General features: G+C 40.6%; 1 protein-coding gene and 1 long non-coding RNA gene across 9 annotated transcripts in view; one reads left to right on the top strand and one right to left on the bottom strand.

Moving 5' to 3' along the window:
* Positions 1-20,315, top strand: part of LOC308403855 (ral guanine nucleotide dissociation stimulator-like) — a 68,656-nt gene that overhangs the window by 36,331 nt on the left and 12,010 nt on the right. For 3 of the 8 annotated variants that reach the window (XM_080893638.1, XM_080893634.1, XM_080893635.1), the window contains exons 2-4: positions 17,473-17,777; positions 19,021-19,095; positions 20,041-20,270. In XM_080893638.1, coding sequence (XP_080749764.1) covers positions 17,473-17,777; positions 19,021-19,095; positions 20,041-20,270 — 610 coding nt within the window. Of the gene's footprint in view, positions 1-891; positions 1,430-17,472; positions 17,778-19,020; positions 19,096-20,040; positions 20,271-20,315 lie in introns of those variants that run through there. The other 5 variants (XM_080893636.1, XM_080893637.1, XM_080893633.1 and 2 more) reach the window with 4 other exon arrangements.
* On the bottom strand, positions 2,471-11,440 carry LOC308403856. Its single transcript, XR_013972980.1, has 3 exons — positions 10,944-11,440; positions 5,985-6,021; positions 2,471-2,887 (listed from the first exon to the last, which is right to left on the bottom strand). It is a non-coding gene; the product is annotated as an uncharacterized lncRNA (long non-coding RNA).

Here is a 20,315-nt window from a genome sequence, read left to right as displayed (position 1 = left end):
GCGCCATCATTTCCCAGAGACATGAGTAAGAGCGGGGGAGTAAGTGCTGCCTTCAGGGACGTCTCGCAGACTCCCGTTTCATACATAACAACTTTATAGTGTGCTTGTGTCGCCCAGGTTACTATAGTTACCTTAATTTAGGTGTGATAAAATAAAATGTGGGAAACTTGAAATTAAAGTTAAAAGCAAATATAAACTTTTGTAAGTAAATGAAATTATTTTGTGACCTTAGAAAACTAATCACAATAAAATTACAATGCAGATTAAATAGCATTACTTCTAGTTTGTTAATCTGAATCATGAGGCTTTGGGGAATGTGCTTATTGAGATAATAGGCTGTCTGCACATCTGTGAGTCCACTGCCGTAACAAACTGTGTTTCTATTGTAATACTCATTCTAATTTTGGTCAGGACTCCCTTGAAAAAGAGGTCTTTGATCTCAACGGGACATTCCTGGTTAAATAAAGGTTAAATAAAAATAAAAATAAAAATTTTGTCCCTGATAGAGAATCTCCAGATTATAATATTTAAGAAAAATAAAAACCCAACAAAAAAACACAAACTAAAGCTAGGGCTGAAACTAATAAATATTTAAGTAAAAAAATTTCCAACAATGAAAAAATTACCTGAAATGACCAAACTCACTTTGTAAACTAACTGGAAAAAAGAAAAAGAAAAACTATTATAATTGGATTAAAAAATAACAACAACAACCGTAGAGTGTTAGTTTGTTTTTGTTTTGTTTTAGCACAAAGTAAAAGTCTGATATGGTGACGACCGTTATAAACATTAAAGTATGGTTAACAGCATTTCATTACATCTATGTAAATAAAAAATAACTAAATGAAAAGAAGTAGTTTGTTCCTTTTCCATGAAAAGTACGTGTTAGATGTTTAACAGAAATTTTGCAAAGTTGTATTCACGTTAATGTAATTAAAGTTTTAACTTCTTTTTTTTTTTAAAGTATAATGCGTGGGATTAAATACAAGACAAAACTTGTAACGTAATTTTCGCTAAAGCCATCCTGTGCGTTTGGTTTATCCGACAGCCCTGAAGGCACCGGTTGGTGGGGGCGGGGTTTAGAAAAGCCCCGGTGTGAGTCAGGGCCGTGATAAACTGTACTGAGAGAGGCGATGATCACACAGAAGCGTTAGTCTCAGGCGGCAGTGTGTGTCTGTGGGACTCCTAAAAAACATTAGAAATGTCAGCGCGGGGGTGTGACTGAACTCTGCGGGCATCCATGGTCTATTTCCCGGGGATGCAAGCCGAGGCGCGTAGCGTCAAGCCGGGCCAGCTGCTCGAGATGTTTGACTCTTCGTGGAGGGTGCGGAACATTTGGGACGGCGTGAGGCTAGAGGTGGTCGAAGACCGCAGCCCGGTGGTCCTGCACAGCTTCACCCACCTGGACCCTGACCTGCCGCTGGTGGAGGTGAGGAGGGTGAGGAGGCAAGGAGAGGTCCGTTAGCTGATGCGGTTTGCTGTGTTGTCATGAAGGAGGGTGATCGGGCGGATCCAAACAGGTTTTCAGGCTTCAGGGTGGCGATTCTGGAGGAATAACACAACACTTGTGCTCTTAAAGAAACATTTTCTTACCGTTAAAATAGAGATTTATGATGTTTCTCCTGTATCTCCACGTATTTCAAAGCTTTATCTACTTTTATGCCCATAAAACATGTTTAAATTTGCGTTAAATAAGCTTACATTCAACTTGGTGAGTCACCCAGGTGATGCAATGTGCCATAAACGCTCTAATCCTGTATTTTTAAGCCCTGTAAACGGATTATCAGTATAAAGCTGTTGATTGGCTGCAGCTTACAGTGTTAATACAGCCTCATAACAAACATAACAATACAGGGAAATCTAATATGATGCTGCGGTGCTGCTTGGCAGGAGAGTACAGTTACAGGATGACTTGCTTTTTCATGTTGTTATTGAAGCTTTCAGCCCTGTGGTTATCACCCCTCCCTCCCTCTGATTCTCTTTGATACTGAAACCCTCCTGTGCAGGTGTCGCTGAGTCAAACCTCACAAATGCTATGAAATATCTGCATGTTTCATACTGAGAGTGGTCGTTCTGTTTGTTTTTTACAGAACGATGCTTTCTGCATCGGTCGCTTGTACTTCTAGGGGTTTTTCCACATGTGCGGGCATACATTGAATCAATCGTGTGATTTACAGTTTCACTGGTTGTTACAGGAAGTAGTGGCCTGTTACTGCAGCAACATGATTCATTGATGGGTCAACAAAGTCACCCAACAAAGGAGCGAAGTTAAGATTTTGTTTTTGGTTCTGATCTAATTTAACAGACAGATATAAATCCATTTAGTTAGTTGTATCATGTTTAGGAAGCTCCACTGCAGTTCTAAATGTGGCCATGATTACTGTAATTACAGATTAATCTGTAGATTACCCCATTACCCCAGCTGTTTGAGTCATTGTTTCATTGTTAGAATAGCTGTCATAATAAAGATTACACATGGCTTCTTTTGTCCAATCAGCAATCTGAAGCAGAAATACTTTAGTGTAATTTCACAGAAAGCCGAAGAAACAAGCGGGTTTTCAGATATAGAAGCTGCAGCCAGCGAATCAGATGCTTTTACATGTTCAGGTCACGATCAAAGTGAATCTAAAAGTAAAAGCACACACGCAGCAGAATGACTTTAGAGTGTTTTACATCCAAAACACCCTCCGAGGGAACCGTGAGCCTCTGAGTTCTGGGTTGGGCCTCCGTGGATCGGTCCAGGTTTAATTGAGTGGATGCTTGATTAAATTGGGGTCTTTGGATCCCCGCTGTAGTGGTGACGTCATTGTCTGCATTCACTTATTACTTGTGCTCTGATATGTCTGCATCACTGGAGCCGTTAAATCTTAAGCAGCTGTTATTTTTACTGAAATGAAAACAAGAAAAACAGCATATTTCTACCATTAAAAGATGACAGCATCTCACATTATTCATCATTTATTAATTTGTATTGTGTTTTCACTACATATTACTAACAAACAGACCTGTAACAGCTGCTGAGGTGTTTGTGTGGTGTGTATTTACATTTCTAGGCGGGCTAAAGAGTAGATTTAACACATTAATGTTAACCCTCTGTGGTCTAAGTCAGCATAAGCAATAAAACCAACTCTTCACTATGCTGGCCCTAGTTTTTAGAGGTTGGGTTGATCACTTAGACCTCAGATGGACAATCAAGAATCACTCTTGTTTGTGTTCCCGTGGAGTTGAATTGTGATGCTAGTAGAGCTCAAATCATAGCCTGTACATGAAAGATGGACATAGCCACTAGTTGGCACTACAGATGTTAGTTGATTAAACAAATTATTCTTATTTCATTGAAGTACAACAGCAGTTTCCTGCTAGTTCAACAATGTTAGGACGCCACTGGCTGGTGCTCCTGTAACTTCAGTCTCTGTCACGTTTCTTTGAGCCAGCGTGGTTCTGCAGGACTTCTGCAGGAAGCTATGTGTGACCACATTCATGTTTTTGTTAATGAGGTTTTAAAGCCTCAGAGTGAACTTTTTTGCTGTCACCATCTTGCTGGTTTGAGATGAGATGGAACAAACTAATGAGATTGATGCTTTATGGTTTTTGAGTCTGTGTGGCAGTTTAAGTTATACAATTTTAAAAGATGTAAAACTAACGATTGATACCACAAACTCATCAGGAAAGCGTTTGCTAGGGTCATAGGTCAAGTGAGCAGCAGGGGTCTTTATTCATAAAGAATCTGACTAGTCTGTGCAACTAGAAAAGTCTCCCCCTGCTGGCCATTAGAGAGAATGCAGGTTAAATGCTTCACTCTTCAAACACATGGAGGGTTATTTTATTCTTTAGTAAACTAAACCGAAACATGTTAACATGTTTGACTTTAGAAGACTGAACACACTACAAACCCAATTGTGCCAAAGTTTTAATGCTGTGTAAAATGATATATTTATGATATGCTTTCTGTGTTCTGTTGTGAATTAAATAGAGGTTTATGGGTATGCAAATATTTTCTTTGCTCTGCAAATTTAGAGCAGTTAATAACAGGAAATTGTCCCTGCTGTATATGAAGATCACGTGTGTTTTGCTTCTCTATCACTACACTGTTTTCATATCTCTAACTGTCATGTTCCCCCCGCCTCGCTGTCCTCTTTAAACCCAGCCTCATAGATATGGTTTCATTGCTATCTATAGAAATTGCCTTTGTTCTGGATTAAATAAACGTTTTCCAGCCTTGTGCTCCATACATCTCGAACATTCGATCACATAAGGAGGGCAGGATGAGTAATCATATTTATTGGTCTTAAACGGAGCCAAGGATTGGATGGCAGTGTCACCATGGAGACCATGTATTCCAGTCTGTGTACCTGGATTACATGTTCTCTTCTTTTTACTTTTCGGTGTCTTCGGTCAGACTGGACTGGTATCAGAGGTTCATTATTAAACCCCCCCCCATTTGCCTCAGTGTGCCCCTGCTGGTCTCCCGTCCCCTGCTAACCTGTTCTGCTTCGTCCCTTTGCTCTAATCTAATCCTCTGCTCTAACACAATTACCTAATCCCCCTCCTGCGGAGGCTGAGGGGTTTCCTCCACAATCGCTGCCTTTATTCCCCTCCTGCTGCACATGAATGTTATTTGATGCTGAGGTTGTGTTGCAGCATGAGGGGGTCACTGGGGCTAATGTGGTGCTGCCGGCGGTCAGATTGAGCTATTTGTTGATCCCTCTGACTCCGTGTAACCAGCAACATCAGCCTCAATGCACTGTATCGTATAGCTGAGAGGATCGAGTGGCTTTGAAATGGAGGTGTGCCACGAGATGAAGTTACTGCAGTGTGAGGCTAATAACAAAGTGATGCTGTGCTGTGTCACGGCTGGATGATTGTTTTGGGCGATTAATGGGCATTTTGGTTCTTTGTAAAATCGGATTTGTTATAACAAAGGCACAAAAATGATGCATGCCTGCTTAAATTTGAAGTTGAAGCTGATGTGCTTGACCAAGTTACATTTATCGACCTATTTCTACAACATTTTGTATCTTTCTGCAGGAACTGACCCACTGATATGGCAAGGTTGATGGAATTGCTTTTTTTCTACCCTATAATAAAACAGTTGCACTCATGCAGAGTTTTTTTTTTCCTGGCTCAAAATGGGCCTCTGAGGGGTGACTGTGCATACAACCACAACTCGTCCACGTGTAACTGAAGAGAATAGTCTTTGTTAACCTCAGTTAGCAGAGGGTTTCTTGTTATTTTTTTGCCATTTGATTGGTACAAATGTATTGCATTAAGAGTTAAGCGGTCTCTCTGTGTAACAGTGTGTACTTTGGCTGTTTGTGCATCGTGCTTTGTTTCTTCTTTTTCTTTACCAGCTTTGTTTGACTTTATGTAACCGTGTTTTTGCTTCTTCTTTTTTTTTTTTCAACCCTGTATAATCTAATTTTCACAGGAGCCAAGAAGCCCTCTTGGCCACAGATGCAATAAGCCAAACGGTATACAACAGTGCATTCAAGCTAAAAATAGTCATAATTACCAACGATGCAGTCCGTTAGCAAATCAGCAGGATCAGGGGCCGAACCTTTCATAAAACTCTGCTGAACAAAGACTGCTGCTTATCGAGCCCGTCTCAAGAGAAACAGTGAGCACTTTGAACTGTCAGCTCATTCAATTACAAATCAGTTTGCAGAGAACATCAGAGAAGCAGCGAAGCAACTCCCAGAGCAATTGGTTCAAGGGACTCTGTTCACCTTTGTGCTTAAAGGATCTGATTCGGTTTAGGAAGGAAGGAAGTGCAGGGACTTTTTCATAGATCATTCCCCTTAGTGTTTAGTGAATGTTCTCCATGTTATTGCAGCACCAGCTATCAACATATTTAAAAAAAAAAAAAATCTGGGATTTCCGTTTATTAACCAAAAATATCCCCTAACTTTAGAACAAAGCAGGGAAATTGGAATTCCAAGCTTAATTAAGGGGGTATTCAAAGGAAGAAAAACAATGCCATTTACCTTGGACAGTGTTCAGCACGACGTTGTCATTGTTTCCCTACAGGAGCAACAGAAAATATGTTTTATTTTTACTTAAAAAGGCTGCTGCTGCTGACACGTGGTGCAGTAAACAGAACAACACAGAACTGAACCGATGTGTCGATCGGACTGATAATCAATCAAATATCAGATCAGTCCATCCCTAATAGACACACACCTCCAGTCGTCCATCTTGTTGTGTTTGTAGTTGTTGCTATGCCAGTCGCACCGTAACTGCGTGAATGCAAACAGACAGAATGCCCTTGACAGTGAGGGTAACCCCTCAGTGGGCAGCTACCCTCGGGGAGTACTTAGGAGTCTTTAGTTTTAGAAGCGCAGAGTGACGGCGAACTGAGAGACTCCGAGCTGCTGAAACATTTTCCATGAACTTCGTTCTTTCTGTCATCATCTGATTGTCCTCGGAGCTAACAGTGACTCAGCCTTGCTTGTGAGCAGTCCCAGATGTATGTTATGATACTGCAGCGCAGCACCGGTTAGCCCCACATGGAAGAAATGATCTCAAACACAATCAGAATAAACCAAAAACTGGACAGTGCACAATGCTGGATTACGGTTTCCTCTGTGCATGTCTCATTGTCTAATTATATCCACATGACCCGGATTTACAGTGAAGAAAAAGTGACTTCAGTCAGCTTTCTCTGGCCTGAGTCACGGGGATGCCATTTATGATGTGCTCTTATTTAAGATAAGCCCCGACAGCCGGAACTTTGGTTAAGTGTCGCTGTGAGAATCAGGAGCCGGACCGTCCGACTCGGCACAGAGGAGCTTTTGTTTCTGGGTTCATTTTGAAGAGAGAAAGTCGAGTGGCTGAGGGCTGGATCGCAGCAGCAGACAGAAACTGGAATGTGAAGGCCAGACGCCTGGAAAAATACTCGGTTCTCCAACTTTGCTCAAATTGCCTGATTCTGCACTTGCTGTCTGTCTGCTGCAGCATGTTTATCTAAACCTGGAGAAAAACTTTGACATCAATATAATCTTTGCGGAAACAATATTGCGTTGCTTTATTTTGGTAGGCGTTAGAACATACAGAGGGAAAAATGAGCCGGCTGGCTGGTGTCCCCCTGTAGGCTTTAAAACTTGTGAGTTCATGTTTGGATTTAGGTGAAGTTTATTTTAAGACACAAAGCAGTTACAACCCTGTCGCGTTTAAAGCAGCTATTTTGTTTTACTGAGCGAGTTACAAAGTGGGTCAGAGCAGGAGAGAAGGTTCTGGAGGGATTTGATTTAATTCGGCAGGATTAACTGGGAGCAGAGGGGGAGGATGGAGGTCTTTAATGCGCTGTGCGTGGACACAGCTCAGAGGTTTTGCTTGTAAGAAGTAACGTTTAAACCTCCTGCGGGACAAAATGATCAAAGTTCTCGTTATCACTTGAGAATTAATTGGGATTTCCGTCACGCTGGTTTTGTAGCCTAACCACATGTTTCTGGTGGATCGCTGCTGGTATTAGTTACCTGACCGTAACTCTTTTATGAGGTTGTGAAGAGTCACAGAGGATGGTTTTTCTTCTTCTTCTCTTCCACAGGTTTCAGCCGTGCTGAAAGATTATCATTAGAAAAAAAGTGACTGTGATAGTAACAGGAAAACCTCCAGCATAAGCTAGTGAGCAGACCTTGAGTCAATGCTATTTGCATCAGCAGGGAACTTCACGATACAGACTTGAAGTCTGGGAATGCAAAATTACTGAAATCTTTTGTTATATCCTTCAAAATATATTTTAGATTTTAGCGCAGATGTCCTCTGACTCCCAGAGTGTAAAGCAAGAAATCCTAACTGCAGGTTGTCTTAAAAAATAAAACGTTGCTTGTTCTGGAGCCTTCCCACGTATCAGACAGTCCTCATCAGCAGAACGAGCTTGCTCAATGGAAATGTCAGTGTTTAAACTTTCCACGACACCAAACGTCTGCATAGATATGTGCAAAAGCTCCAGAGTCAACAACAGAGTGGACTTTGAGTCGGGCTTGTCTGACTCAGGGTGACATAAATGACTGAATCCAAGTCGTGTTGATATTTGAGGAGTTTTACAGTCAAATTTAATTAGCATTTAATTTGCATCAACGATGATTTATGGATATGAAAATCAGCCCTGTTTGAACGGGATCAGCATAAGAGGCTCATTTTCCCAATTAAACTGTGAGTGTGATTGATAATGGCAACGCTAAAATGAGCAAGCCAGCTTGGCTCGGTTAATACCTTTCTCTCTCACATGGGCAGAAATGTCCTAAGCCGAGGGTTAAATCAAGGTCTTATTTTAGTTTTTATAGAAAAAAAATAAATTTGAGTGAAATTAGTAGAAAGTATAATTCAAAAAACATGAAAGAAAATAAACTCCATCCTCCATCGTTTGCTGATCCACAGTCACTGCCGTCACTTTGAATCTTCTTTGACACTGTAAACAAGCCAACTTAATAAAAACAAAATCTGATTACAGGAAATGTAGATTGAGGTCATCTCCTAAATCTAAGCAGAAGTTCTGTGACCCACGGCTGGTCTGTCAAATTAATTTCTCTCCAAAGTCAGCTTTTGGACAGCAGAAGCACAGGGATAAAAATAGACCGTTTGTGTTGTTGTTAGTTTGGGAAAGAAATGATGGAGAAACTGCTGGAATAAAGGTAATTTGGAAGTAAGGGGGCGTGTCTTTATGTATTTTTGTTTTATTGATAAGAAGAAGTTTTGTTTTATGATTTTAGCTCCTTTTTTGTTCACTAATACTTGTGACTTAAATTTATATTATCTAAATATTTATCGGGTGATACATCCCAGTGTCATCTCTCATTTTCTCTCTGCTGCCAACAGCTGAAAGTTATTTGAATATCTACCTGCTGCACTGGATGGGAACTAAAGTCTTTGGTCGCCTCGTGACTTTGCCAGCACCTGGTTACATTTATTGTCTTATCCAAGAAAGTATCTGCATGTCTACCTGCTGTAGTGTTCATGGTGCTTGATTAAAACTAAAACATCAGCTCTTGGACAAATTATTTTAAAGAGAAGTTGGAAATTATATTGTATGTTTGCATTTGCGTCCCGACACTTTAGCTGTTCAGAAGCATCAGTGGGAGATGAGTAATGACTTTGGCGCATAAACCAGCCTTCTGCTCGCAGAGACCCCCTCAGTGCCTCAGTGTTTACCAGCTAAAGAGCTCGGCTACACCCTCCTCCCCTCTTCTGTGTCTTACCCCGCTTCCAAATGATCTCACCGCCTTTCAGCATTCATTGTTAGCGAGGGGAAGTCACCGGCTTGTGCCGTGGAGTTGAAATGGACGCGTTGCCTTTGTTCAGCTGTTGATTGTTTTTGGGGGAGGGGGCAGGTTTTCTCTTGAGAGTTTCTCTTGATCTGCATTTAGACTTTGCCTCAGAGGGGATTTCTAATGGTCACTTTCGAAGCAGGTGTGTTTGCTGTTGATGAGCCCTGTAGCTTCACTCCTCCGAACACACTCCCAGAGGGCTCTTTGGCCTTGGGGGGGATTTGGCGCAGCCCCAAGGTTTACTTCAGCCCTTATGTTTATTTTAGCCTGTTCCTGTGCCAGTTAGCTGTATTTATAAAGCCTATACACTATCAGATAGAAAGAAGGAGGTTTGTTATTTGAGATAAACCTTTTTCTTTTTTTTAAATTTTGGGATGTGATTGTCTTTTCGAACTAATGAAAAGGTCAGCCGGCTGCTGTGAAGAGGCTGGGAGTTGATGCTGATGCTCTCGACTCTTCTAACTTTTAATTTCAATAGAGAATCGTTCCTGTTTATGTCTGCTTGGGTCATTAGAAGTGTGGCCATTGTTTTTGGTAGTGCTAAGAGCCAGAGGTGGGACCAAGTCATTGTTTTGCAAGTCTCAAGTAAGTCTCAAGTCTTTATCCTCAAGTCTCAAGTCAAGTCTCAAGTAATGTCAGGCAAGTCAGAGTCGAGTCTCAAGTCACTGGTGTAAAAGTCCGAGTCAAGTCACAAGTCTGAAACTTTGAATTTCAAGTCCTTTCGAGTCTTTTAAAAAAAAAAAAAAACGAAAAAATAATGTTGCAGTTATGCTAAATGTAAATATTAGACCATGTAATTTTTAAATCTGTGTTTTTCTCAACACATGACAAAATAGTGAACTTAGAAAATATACACAAATTGTGAAATTGCACCTCTTTAAAATGCAGCTCAATTAAACCTAGCTCCAAGAATAATTTTCACCGACAGTTCTGAGATAAGCTGCATGTCATTCTTGGATGCGGTTGTAGGACCAGCTTTAAAATCGCATGACAAAAATATCATACATATTAAAAAAAACTGCATCACCAACGTAGCCTGGACAACATTTGCTAGTTAGATGAAGTCAGCTATCTCATCGTAGCATATTTATATGCATATTTATAATCATACGGCTCTTGGAGTGAGTGGATACACTCATGAAGTTTAGTAACTTCCGGTCACTGCAACAAGCCCAGGTACAGTTTACCGACGGATGGGTACAGGACCTTGAAATGCACCGTGTAGAAAGTAAAGACCATCGTACGTATCATAAGTTTACCACTCTCACAAATCGTCGTCATAAATACACATTCCTTAACCGTTTATTAATAGGACCTTTGAGCTCAACGGTAATTAATTAGTAGTGGAAATAATTTCTGGTAGCATCACAGAAATGTAGCAGTGACAACAATACTGTATGCTGTAATCGTACTGGGCAATTAGTGATACAAAAAACCTGTTTTATCCTGTGAATAAAAGTATATGTTTTTGTCAATGTACCATAATAACAGAAGCGAAACGCAATATTGTGTCAGGACAATTCACTATTTATGCACAATAAACAAAGGAGCATAGCGCGACAATTTCTGTTCAGCGCCAGACTTGCTTGTAACCTATATCACTAATTATGTTATGAAAATGACGCATTAACTACAACAGCAGACTGACCTTCGTGTAAATGCTTGGAGCAGACTAACCTGTGAGCTGGAGTGTTCTGGGACGTTATATTTGATCTTTGAATGGCTGCAATCCAGTCCATCCGTCGCGTCTTTGTTACTTCGGAAACATGGCTCGAACAATTTCTCTTCAATGACGTAATCCGATAACAACCGATCTCTTTACCCGTCGGCTTCCCGTGGCTGTCATGCGACCGGCTATTGCAGTTAATAATACAACAGCTTCTTGACATTTTTGTGTTTCTTTTTATCGCTGTGTAACTGATTTCAATTGAAAGCCTGCGTGCGCTAGTACCGCTTGCCACGAGTTCCCAGAATCCTTTGCGGTTCTACCCGTGAATGACGTCACATTTTCAATCTCTATATAATATGCATGTTAAATTTTATATTTGGGGTAAAATATCAAGTCTTTTCAAGTAAACCGGTTCAAGTCCAATTCAAGTCCCAAGTCATTGGTGTAAAAGTCCAAGTCAAGTCACAAGTCTTAGAACATTTTTTCAAGTCAAGTCTAAAGTCATAAAATTAATGACTCGAGTCTGACTCGAGTCCAAGTCATGTGACTCGAGTCCACACCTCTGCTAAGAGCTTTGTTAACAAAGGTTATGTTTATGATCAGGAGACATAAAAACTTGTTGGGAAGCAGGAAAATTATGATCCAAAGCTTGTTACCTCATGGTATGCCTTTCTCAGTTAGAATGTTATGGTTGTTTTATAAACTAATTAGCATTAGTGATGTTTGCTATGAAATTAGACTAGTTGCAGAGTCTAAAAACACAGAATCCCTTTAGAAAATGTTTAATACTGATCACACTTGAAATCCACAGATTTAATTAGACAAATAAACATTTATTGTATATTTTCAGAGCTATATGAAACCTTTAATTGAATCGTGTTTTAAATGTTGCTGAAATGTTTGGGCTATGTATAATGTTGAAAACATACACAGTGTGAGATGAGTAAAGATAGCAGCTTTGAAATGTCTGTTTGAGTATTTATGCACATCTAGGGCTGTGCTATATGACCAAAATCTCATATCCCGATATAAGACATCTATCGTCCCGATAACGATATAAATCACAAAAATGTAACATTTTCTGTAAATTCTATGAATCTCGGACAGCTCGTCTTGCGGGAAATGTTTCCAGCTGCGCGTCATGTAGCTGGAGTGTTTTAACCGAAGCATGAAACGATACATTTTTAGACATAAGTTGTAAACGCCGCCGTTTTCTTTGTGAGTATTTATTACACGGCGTGCTGCAGGGAAAAGCCTGTTCTAACGTTTGAGTCAAAGGTTTATTTTTTTTTAGCACCTGACGGCTCTTTTTTACTTCTCATCCGTAAATAATCTGCTCTTTCACGTGATTCAGTTTATTTTGAAAAGTCTCAACAGGATCTTGAGCTTTATTGTGAAAGGTTTATGTGGAACATAAACAAGCGGACACGCGATGCTGTTACCGTCGTTGTTGCTAACGACAACGCATAAAAACAGGCGTTTGTCCATCCGTAGTGTGGTTATATAAAATATAAGAGAAAGAGAGAACTTTAAGAAATTAATATAGCCACTACAGTGACCGATGAAAAAATATTGCCGTAAACAGTTTATTTTGCGACACCACGAAACAAACGATAGCGTAAAATGAAACGATAGACTTTTTATATCGTCATCTGATATTTATCGTTATATCGAACAGCTCTATGCACATCCCTAATTAACATGAACACACACAGCTGAGTGCATACATTTGTGTGTGTGTTTTACGTTATTAAATCATGAAAAGCTACACGATCCTTCATGATCAGTCATACTTACCTAGCTGCCATGGCAGGTGCAGGAAGGAGCTAGTCACCTCGTCCTGCTGAAGATAGAATTTAGCACCAATTGTCGCCTCCTTGTTTTTCCTTCACCCTTTGATAGATGACTGTGCATGTAAGTATATCTGGTCCACATGTAGTTAAGGCAGTGCAAGAGTCTGTGCTGCCTTTTTAATAGAAAATACGTGAACTTTCCTGAATTGACTGTGTAATCAATAAAAACTTTTCTCATTTGGTTTACTTTTTTAAAAATTAGAATCCTGGTGATTTTCCTTTTTGGATGGAGTCATGCAGGAGTAACCCTTAAAGTCACTCAAGGTGTTTGTGCCTAATCCTGATGCAGTCAGAAGCTCTTCTCCATCTATATTTACAGATTAAATAAAGTTTTACTCAAAGAAAATCTTGAAACTCTGCAGCCTTCTTGGTAATAGCCGTGAGAGAGCCTTTACTTTCAGCTTGGGTCATTTTGTCAGTGGTAATAAGTTTATAATCTAAGTTTATGTTTTGGATCAGGGTAGAAGATAACCTCAAAATCTGTCATGGAAACAAAAACAAACACCAGAGTTTTTTGGAAGCAGGAAGACAGGGACTCAAAATGGTTGAAAACATCCATCACGAATGCTGGTTTGACCTCCTTATTTAAAAGTACAAGTTTAAAAACTACCCAGCAACTAAAAACTGTTAAAAGTCTTTGACCAAAGTGCCTCCTTGGGTATTCTTGGCCAGCAGGAATCCTTAAAAACGACCCTTAGCAGCTGGACAAGCCTCTTTTGTTTCAGCCCTCTGTAAATCTACTAGGATTTTGCTTTGGTACATTCGTGCGGTAAGATTACCATTTAATGTGAGGGCTGAGCCGACTCCTGTACTGGAACACCGGGCAACAGTCAGGCCAAAGGAAGCCAAGGAAAAAAACCCACTGTGTTTAATATAAACCAGTTTGTTTGAGCATTAAAACAAGTCTAAAACAAGGATTATGTGGCTTAATTTTCCTTTTCCTTCCTTCTGGAAACGTATCCTCCCTGCCTCGTGACTCTGTCCTGACACTTTTACTCGCCTCACATTCCTCCAGCCCACTTTGCATTCATGGTCATTCACAGCCAGGACGGTGTAGGTGAATGTAGAGTGTGGAGGAGGCTGTTTCTAGATGCCAGACATTTCCTGTGGACCCTTCTGTAGTTGTGTCATTTATATTGTTGTCAGTGTAACTGATTCAGAGCAGTGTTCGAGGAATATTATTCAGCTCAGATGCTCCAGATTATATTTACAATTATATCAGTTCTTTCTTAAAATGATAGCAGCATCATCATCACTGTCTGTTACTTGTAGACAGCCACTTCACTTTGAATATGTTTTAATCACTGCAAAGATTTTCTTGTAAAACAAAGGATGACCTAGCAAAAAACGTTTGGGAGCCACTGGGTTAGGGTATGTTCATGCTTTGGAAAATGTGATTGAGAGCATACATTTTGGACTTTTAACTGTATTTTCATAAGCTTTACAGCTTTTTTACAGAGAGAGAAATATATGGTACATGTTCTGTGCATTAGCCACCTTGTCCTGCTTTGTGATCAAAGTGGGCTAAACAATGAAAGAAAGCCGTGTTAAAGGGAGGATGATCTTTAAAAGAGAAGAGCTAAAATGGCTTATTTCAGACAGGAAGGTCCAGCATGAGATGATCAAGGATTATTATGAATGTCGACTCAGAGAAATAAGCAGAATAGGTTCTGTTTAAACTATAAAATCTGTATGCCATATTAATAAGCATCAAGTTATTTCCCAGAATTGACTATGCCTGAACATCGTGACACATCAGGATAAAAGAAATAATTTGTATAATTCACTTTGAACATCTTGTAGTTTTCAGTGGAAACACTAAGAGACTAAATTTGCATCGCTATGTTCAGGAGAGCTGCCGGTAAATTAAAAATAACCAAAACCCCTTCCTCTGCTGTAATGACTGTGACGCAGTTTGTTTAGTTTTGTTTTTAACCACAGTGGGTAAATTGGATTCTATAAATAAAAGTAATCAGTGCTTCTGGTTCAGTGTGATTTCTATAATTAACATCTAACTGTGACCCTGCTTTGTCTGGCGTGTCATTAATTGTTTATAGCAGGGATTTTAAAACGCGGTGTGGTGTTGATTTTATTGATGAAACACTGAGTCAGGCTGAAGGAATGCGAGGAAAAGATAAATGTAAGTGAAACGAAAAGGGCTGCTTCTGGATTTATGAGATTTTATGTGAATGTCTTATCAGTGCTTTTGAGCTGTTACATCAGTAAACGATGCTGATTAAGTCAAACTGCAACTGAACCTGATTTAAAATAAACTTTTTTTCTCATTTTATTTACAAGGAGAGTGATCGAGCCCAAATGTTCAAACTGTAAAACTGTTTTCAGTTTAAGAGGAAAACTGAAAACGCTGTCACCTGCTTCATGGCTCTCGTAGGAAAACACCCCAGTTTTCAGACTGAAGACTAAATCTCTTATGGCAAAAGCAGAGTCACCTCTAGATTTAAGCCTCAGTTTTAAAACATGCTGAGCTCCGAGATGGTTCACAAGGTGTTCAACATATCAGCTGTGCAGCTGAGACCCAGACGAGTCACTGAGACGAGCATTTCTGTCCGTTTTCACTGGAGAAACCTTCAAATGAACTTTAAGATTTCATTTTCACCGACATTTTGAGTCTAGATTCAGCTTCTAGTCATGTTGAAATAGACAGTGGTGTTTCACACTTGGTAGTTTCCTCTGTTGAAGCCATTTGGAGATGGCATTGAACTCCCCTTTTTAGAGCATCAGCCTCTCACTTATTTTTCTACTAGCACGGACTGTTTGGTTTGCACGGCAACACTTACGGGAACATGAATAGGAGCATTATTCTGGGAATCGATTCGCCCGATAGAGCGAGGAGCTGCCCTTGAGCGCTGCATTTTTCGGGCCGGAGGTGATGGTGGCGCGGCCTCTGCGGTTTGGCTGATAAGAGCCGCTCCTGCTGTTGAGCCTCTCAGCTGCAGCTGTGCCTCGGCCATTATATCCAGCAGGATTTACAGCAGTCCAGGGGTTGTCTCCTCTCTTTATCTGTCACATACACCCTCCCTCAGCTGTCAGGGTCTCTTCAGGGTTACTGAAGGTCACCTTCTGTGTACAGGACTCTTGTTTATTGGGCAGAGGTTAGATATCCCAGTTAAAGCCAGTTTGATTTGAGTCTTTTTTTCTGCGTTTATGAAAACATTGTTGGTTATCAAGTGTGTGAAATGGCATCGCCTTCTGTCCATAATCTGTTTGTTAGTAGGCTGGTTCTGACATAACACTAAATGATTGGGCTGCAGCTCACGGTTATGCTCATTGTTTTTTGGCCATTAACTGTTACTGTTTCACTCCATACACGTAAAATAGTGAAAAATATCACAGTTTCTCCCAATTTAGTCTTTGTATTATTACTCAGAGAATGTTAGCTGTTTGTTGACATTTAATTACAGCTCCAAACGGTGCTGAGCGTCTCTCAGCCCCGAGCTGAGATGCTGGAAATGGACTTGAATGACTAATTCTCTGAGGATCCACGATAAGTGGCCGTGACAGACGACTGTGGCACTGCATGCCATTCCTTCATAGTGATTCACACCACCGTGGCTCTTCCTGTTAGGTTTTAATATGTTCATCTTTCTTGGCCCCTCAAACAGCTAATGTTTATTTTACAGTGGTGTTTCCCCACTCACAGACAGTCCAGGTATATTTGGTTGTTCAATTTAGCATTTTAGAAAAATTATCCAACCGTGATCAAGTTTCTAGAAAACTAGAAAAAAGTGCTTCTTGCTCTTATTTTGAAAATGAACTCATCTAATTATGTTCTCATCTTTATTGCTTGGGAGCTGATCTTTGCTTACATGTTTAAGTCATCCTCCAAAGGTCCATTTAGGTCAATTAAATTCAAGAGGCAGACATCCTTATTGCTGATATCTCTAAAACTGGGCAAGCTAGATGGGGAAACAGCACTGCAGGCCAGCTGAAGAACTATCCCAGTGCATGTTGCATTGTAGGCAGCTAAGCTAGAGTTTGGTGTTTTCAAGGAAATTAGTGTTAAAGATCTAATTTTACTCATAAGCCGTCAGAGGTAACACTTTTGTTTCTGTTGTGTAACCACGAGCGGTGCTGATGAGGCATCAGGTGAAGTGGAATTCGTATCCTTACTTTATGATGATCCCCGTCAGCATCACAGTTCATGGTTTGTTTCATCTTCGTTTTTCATGTTGAGGAGAAAACAACAACAAACTGTTGTGGGTGGTGACCTGCAGCGGCCCACAGAGCCCTCATTCAGGCAACAAGCAGCTTGTGTTAATTCCCCGTTTGGGTAAATGCAGGCTGCAGCCTGTATTGTCGACCCAGTTATCCAGCAAGCTCTGTTTGGTAACAAGCTATTGTTTGTTTGTGCACGCACATGATTCACGAAGTATGACTCAGAGAGAGGGACCGAGCAGAAAGGAGAGGGCCAGGTCACACAGATGGTCATAATTAAAGGGTTTAGTCCCAGAATTAGATGCCGGACATTTTTAACTCCACGTTCTGCACGGTAAAGATGGCTGCTCCTCTCAGCCTTCAGCTCCCTCTAATCTGGTCCCTTAAACACTTATTTGAAGCGCTTGTTCCAGCATGAAGAAACCGCTGTGGATCCTGGGACAAAATTTCACCCAAACGAAGTCGACAGTTGGAGTAAAATGTTTTGTTTTCCTTGTCTGCCTCTCAGAGCTCGACGCAGGAGATCGGCGAGGAGGCCGAGGAGGACGCCATCTTCACCATCACACTGAGGAAGGTGCAGCTTCACCAGTCGGCCAGCAAAGGGCAGCGATGGCTGGGCGTGGACACGGACTCCGCCCTGAGCCTCTACGAAACCTGCAAGGTGCGGACCATCAAGGCCGGCACTCTGGAGAGGCTGGTGGAGTACATGGTGTCGGCGTTCAAGGGCAAAGACTCCACCTACGTCACCATCTTCCTCTGTACCTACCGATCCTTCGCCACCACCAAGCAGGTGCTCGATCTCCTGCTCAACAGGTACGGTGACACCAGACGACACACCGGGTGGAAAAGCAGATTTGTGCTTTTTCCAGACTTTTCTGATTTAAATTCTTAATCAGAAATGAATGTGAATACATTAGAAGTTGTGTTTAAGTACAAAATTTAGACACTTTACTTGAATATTTTTGTTTTGTGACACATAATCATGCTCAGATCCATTATTATAAAACAAACAGAGAAAAAAATTCAGTATATCAGAAGATTAAAATAGCAGATTTACTTAGAAATAAATTCTCCAAATTACAAGAAACAAGGGAATATTTCTTAAGATTATAAAGGACCAAAAGTGCCAAAATGATCACACTGTAAATGAACCCCATCATGCCTACACACTGTATACAGAGGACTGACGTAACATTAATTAACAGACTTATAAATTACTAGAATTTCTCTCAAAAAAGCTGAACCTGGTACCCTGAGTGATATCATGGTTAATTCAGCTGTTCAATGCAAAATTATCCAAAAGGCACCAACAGCACACACAGCTGAATATTTCAGTTAAGTGAGTCGAATTAACAGAGATAAGGCCCGGGACAACCGCCTGCGCCTGGACACCTGTCAATCAAAAGGACCACACCCCTGAAAAGCCAATAAAACAAAATATGTCCACCCAGCAGTTGTGATGAAGGGAAAAACCGCACATACACAGCAGATTTGTAGTAAATGTGTTCGTTTGTGCTGTGAAGTTGTATTTTTTTAAACGGCCATCGTGCACTTAGTGGATGGACCCTGCGCAGTGGTCAGAGGTCTACAACTACGACTAGTTTTACTACTCCTGTGCTTTTGCTACAATTGTTTTACTGCAAAGCAAAATGTAGTAAAAAATAAATATGATACAATAATAAAACTGCAATAAAAAATAAAAAGATGCCGATGACAGTAAGGCTCAATGAGTTTAGCAGTATCACCGTATGTGACCCACATGCTGAAGGCTACTGCAGGGGCGTGGGTTCAAGTTTGCCTCAGGACATTTTCTGAGTGTTTCATGTTTTTCTGTTCAGAATAATTTTAAATATTGCTCAGTATTACAAAACACTGTTACTAATGCCCCTGTGCTTTTAAAATGTTTAGCTTATTAGGGACAACAACAAAAGAGAGAGAGAGAGCCATCAAACCTTGACATGAAAACTCAGACTGAAGCTTCTTTCTTTTTTGGTTGTTTTGTTCATTAGTTTGGTTCATAAAATGAAACTGGTGTTTTTTTTCTTTCTGTTTTTAGGTATGCCAAGCTCCAAAATGTGCCTGCAGCCACAGCACACAGAGTCTCCCAGGACGACTGCACAGAGCTGAGAAAGTAAGCGTGCTGCAACCTTAAGTGTCGAGCTTCCAACATTAATCACAGAGTACATTCACAGCACCGAGCCTCAACCCCCCCCTCCTCCCCGGCTTAAAGGGATCCTTTTCTTCCCCGTGGCTGGATACCTGTCAGACTGAGGGGGCTGTTTGGGTTCAGGCAGCCCTAAAAATGTGATAAATCACAGAAAAATAAACAACTTATTCATTTTCTTATTCTCTTTTAAAAGAGCTTTAGTTAAATCCTTAAAGTCAAGACAGTGTTTTCTGAGAAATGCTCCCATTGACTTCAGGTAGCTGTTGTTTTAAACTTCATGGAAACATTGTGCAGTTTTAATTTTTTTCTAAATAAATGAGATATCTTCAGATACTCAAATCCGCGCACTGGGAACATGATTTCATGAGTAAAAACCACCTCCTCCATCTTGTAGCCATGTAGTGACCCTGAATGCATTTTATGATAATGCATTATGCATTATTTGCGTCATCCTTATATCCTGAATGAAGGCTGTATTACTCAAAGGTCCCATTGTTTCAAATCTAAGCCAAAATAAAGCTGTATTAAACTAAGTGGAGGGTCATTCATGTTAATGACATCGAGCTTTAAGCAGTAGAGGCTCTTTTAGGGTTTCAAGATGGCTCATTAATTCAGTAAAACAGGGCTTTTTTTTTTTTTTACTCTTGTGTAACAGAAACCATATTTGTTTAGATTTAGTTTGAATCACAAGAATGGAAATAACAAAGGATGGAAAAACAACCTGACCATAAGAGTCACCAGTTCAGATAAACACTAACATACTGTAGTAGATAATTCTCTCAAGCGCACCTTAAAATTGAAAATGTGAGAATGTCTTTCTATAAATTTTGTTTTTCTACTTTCATATTGTTGCTTTGTGGGTTTCCTAAGGAGGCTCTTTTCTTATATTTTATTTCCTGTGTGTTTCAGCACTGTTTCGTCCATCCTGGGCGCGTGGCTGGACCAGTACTCTGAGGACTTCTGGAGCCCTCCCAACTACGAGTGTCTACATCAGCTCCTCGCTTACCTTCACCTCCACTTCCCTGGCTCGGACCTGGAGCGCCGTGCCCGCAACCTGCTGGCCCACTTCCACCGAAGACAGCAGTGTGAGCCTGATCCTGATGGTATGAAGGCAGGACAAGAGAGGGACACCAGAGCAGGCAGGGACTCCTTTAACATATCAGAATGGTGGTCCCACAGTAATA

Source organism: Rhamphochromis sp. 'chilingali' (assembly GCF_963969265.1).
Source record: "Rhamphochromis sp. 'chilingali' genome assembly, chromosome: 10".
Taxonomy (NCBI): Eukaryota; Metazoa; Chordata; class Actinopteri; order Cichliformes; family Cichlidae; genus Rhamphochromis; species Rhamphochromis sp. 'chilingali'.
Note: the sequence above shows the minus strand (reverse complement) of the source record. Positions and strands in the feature narration are given on the sequence as shown.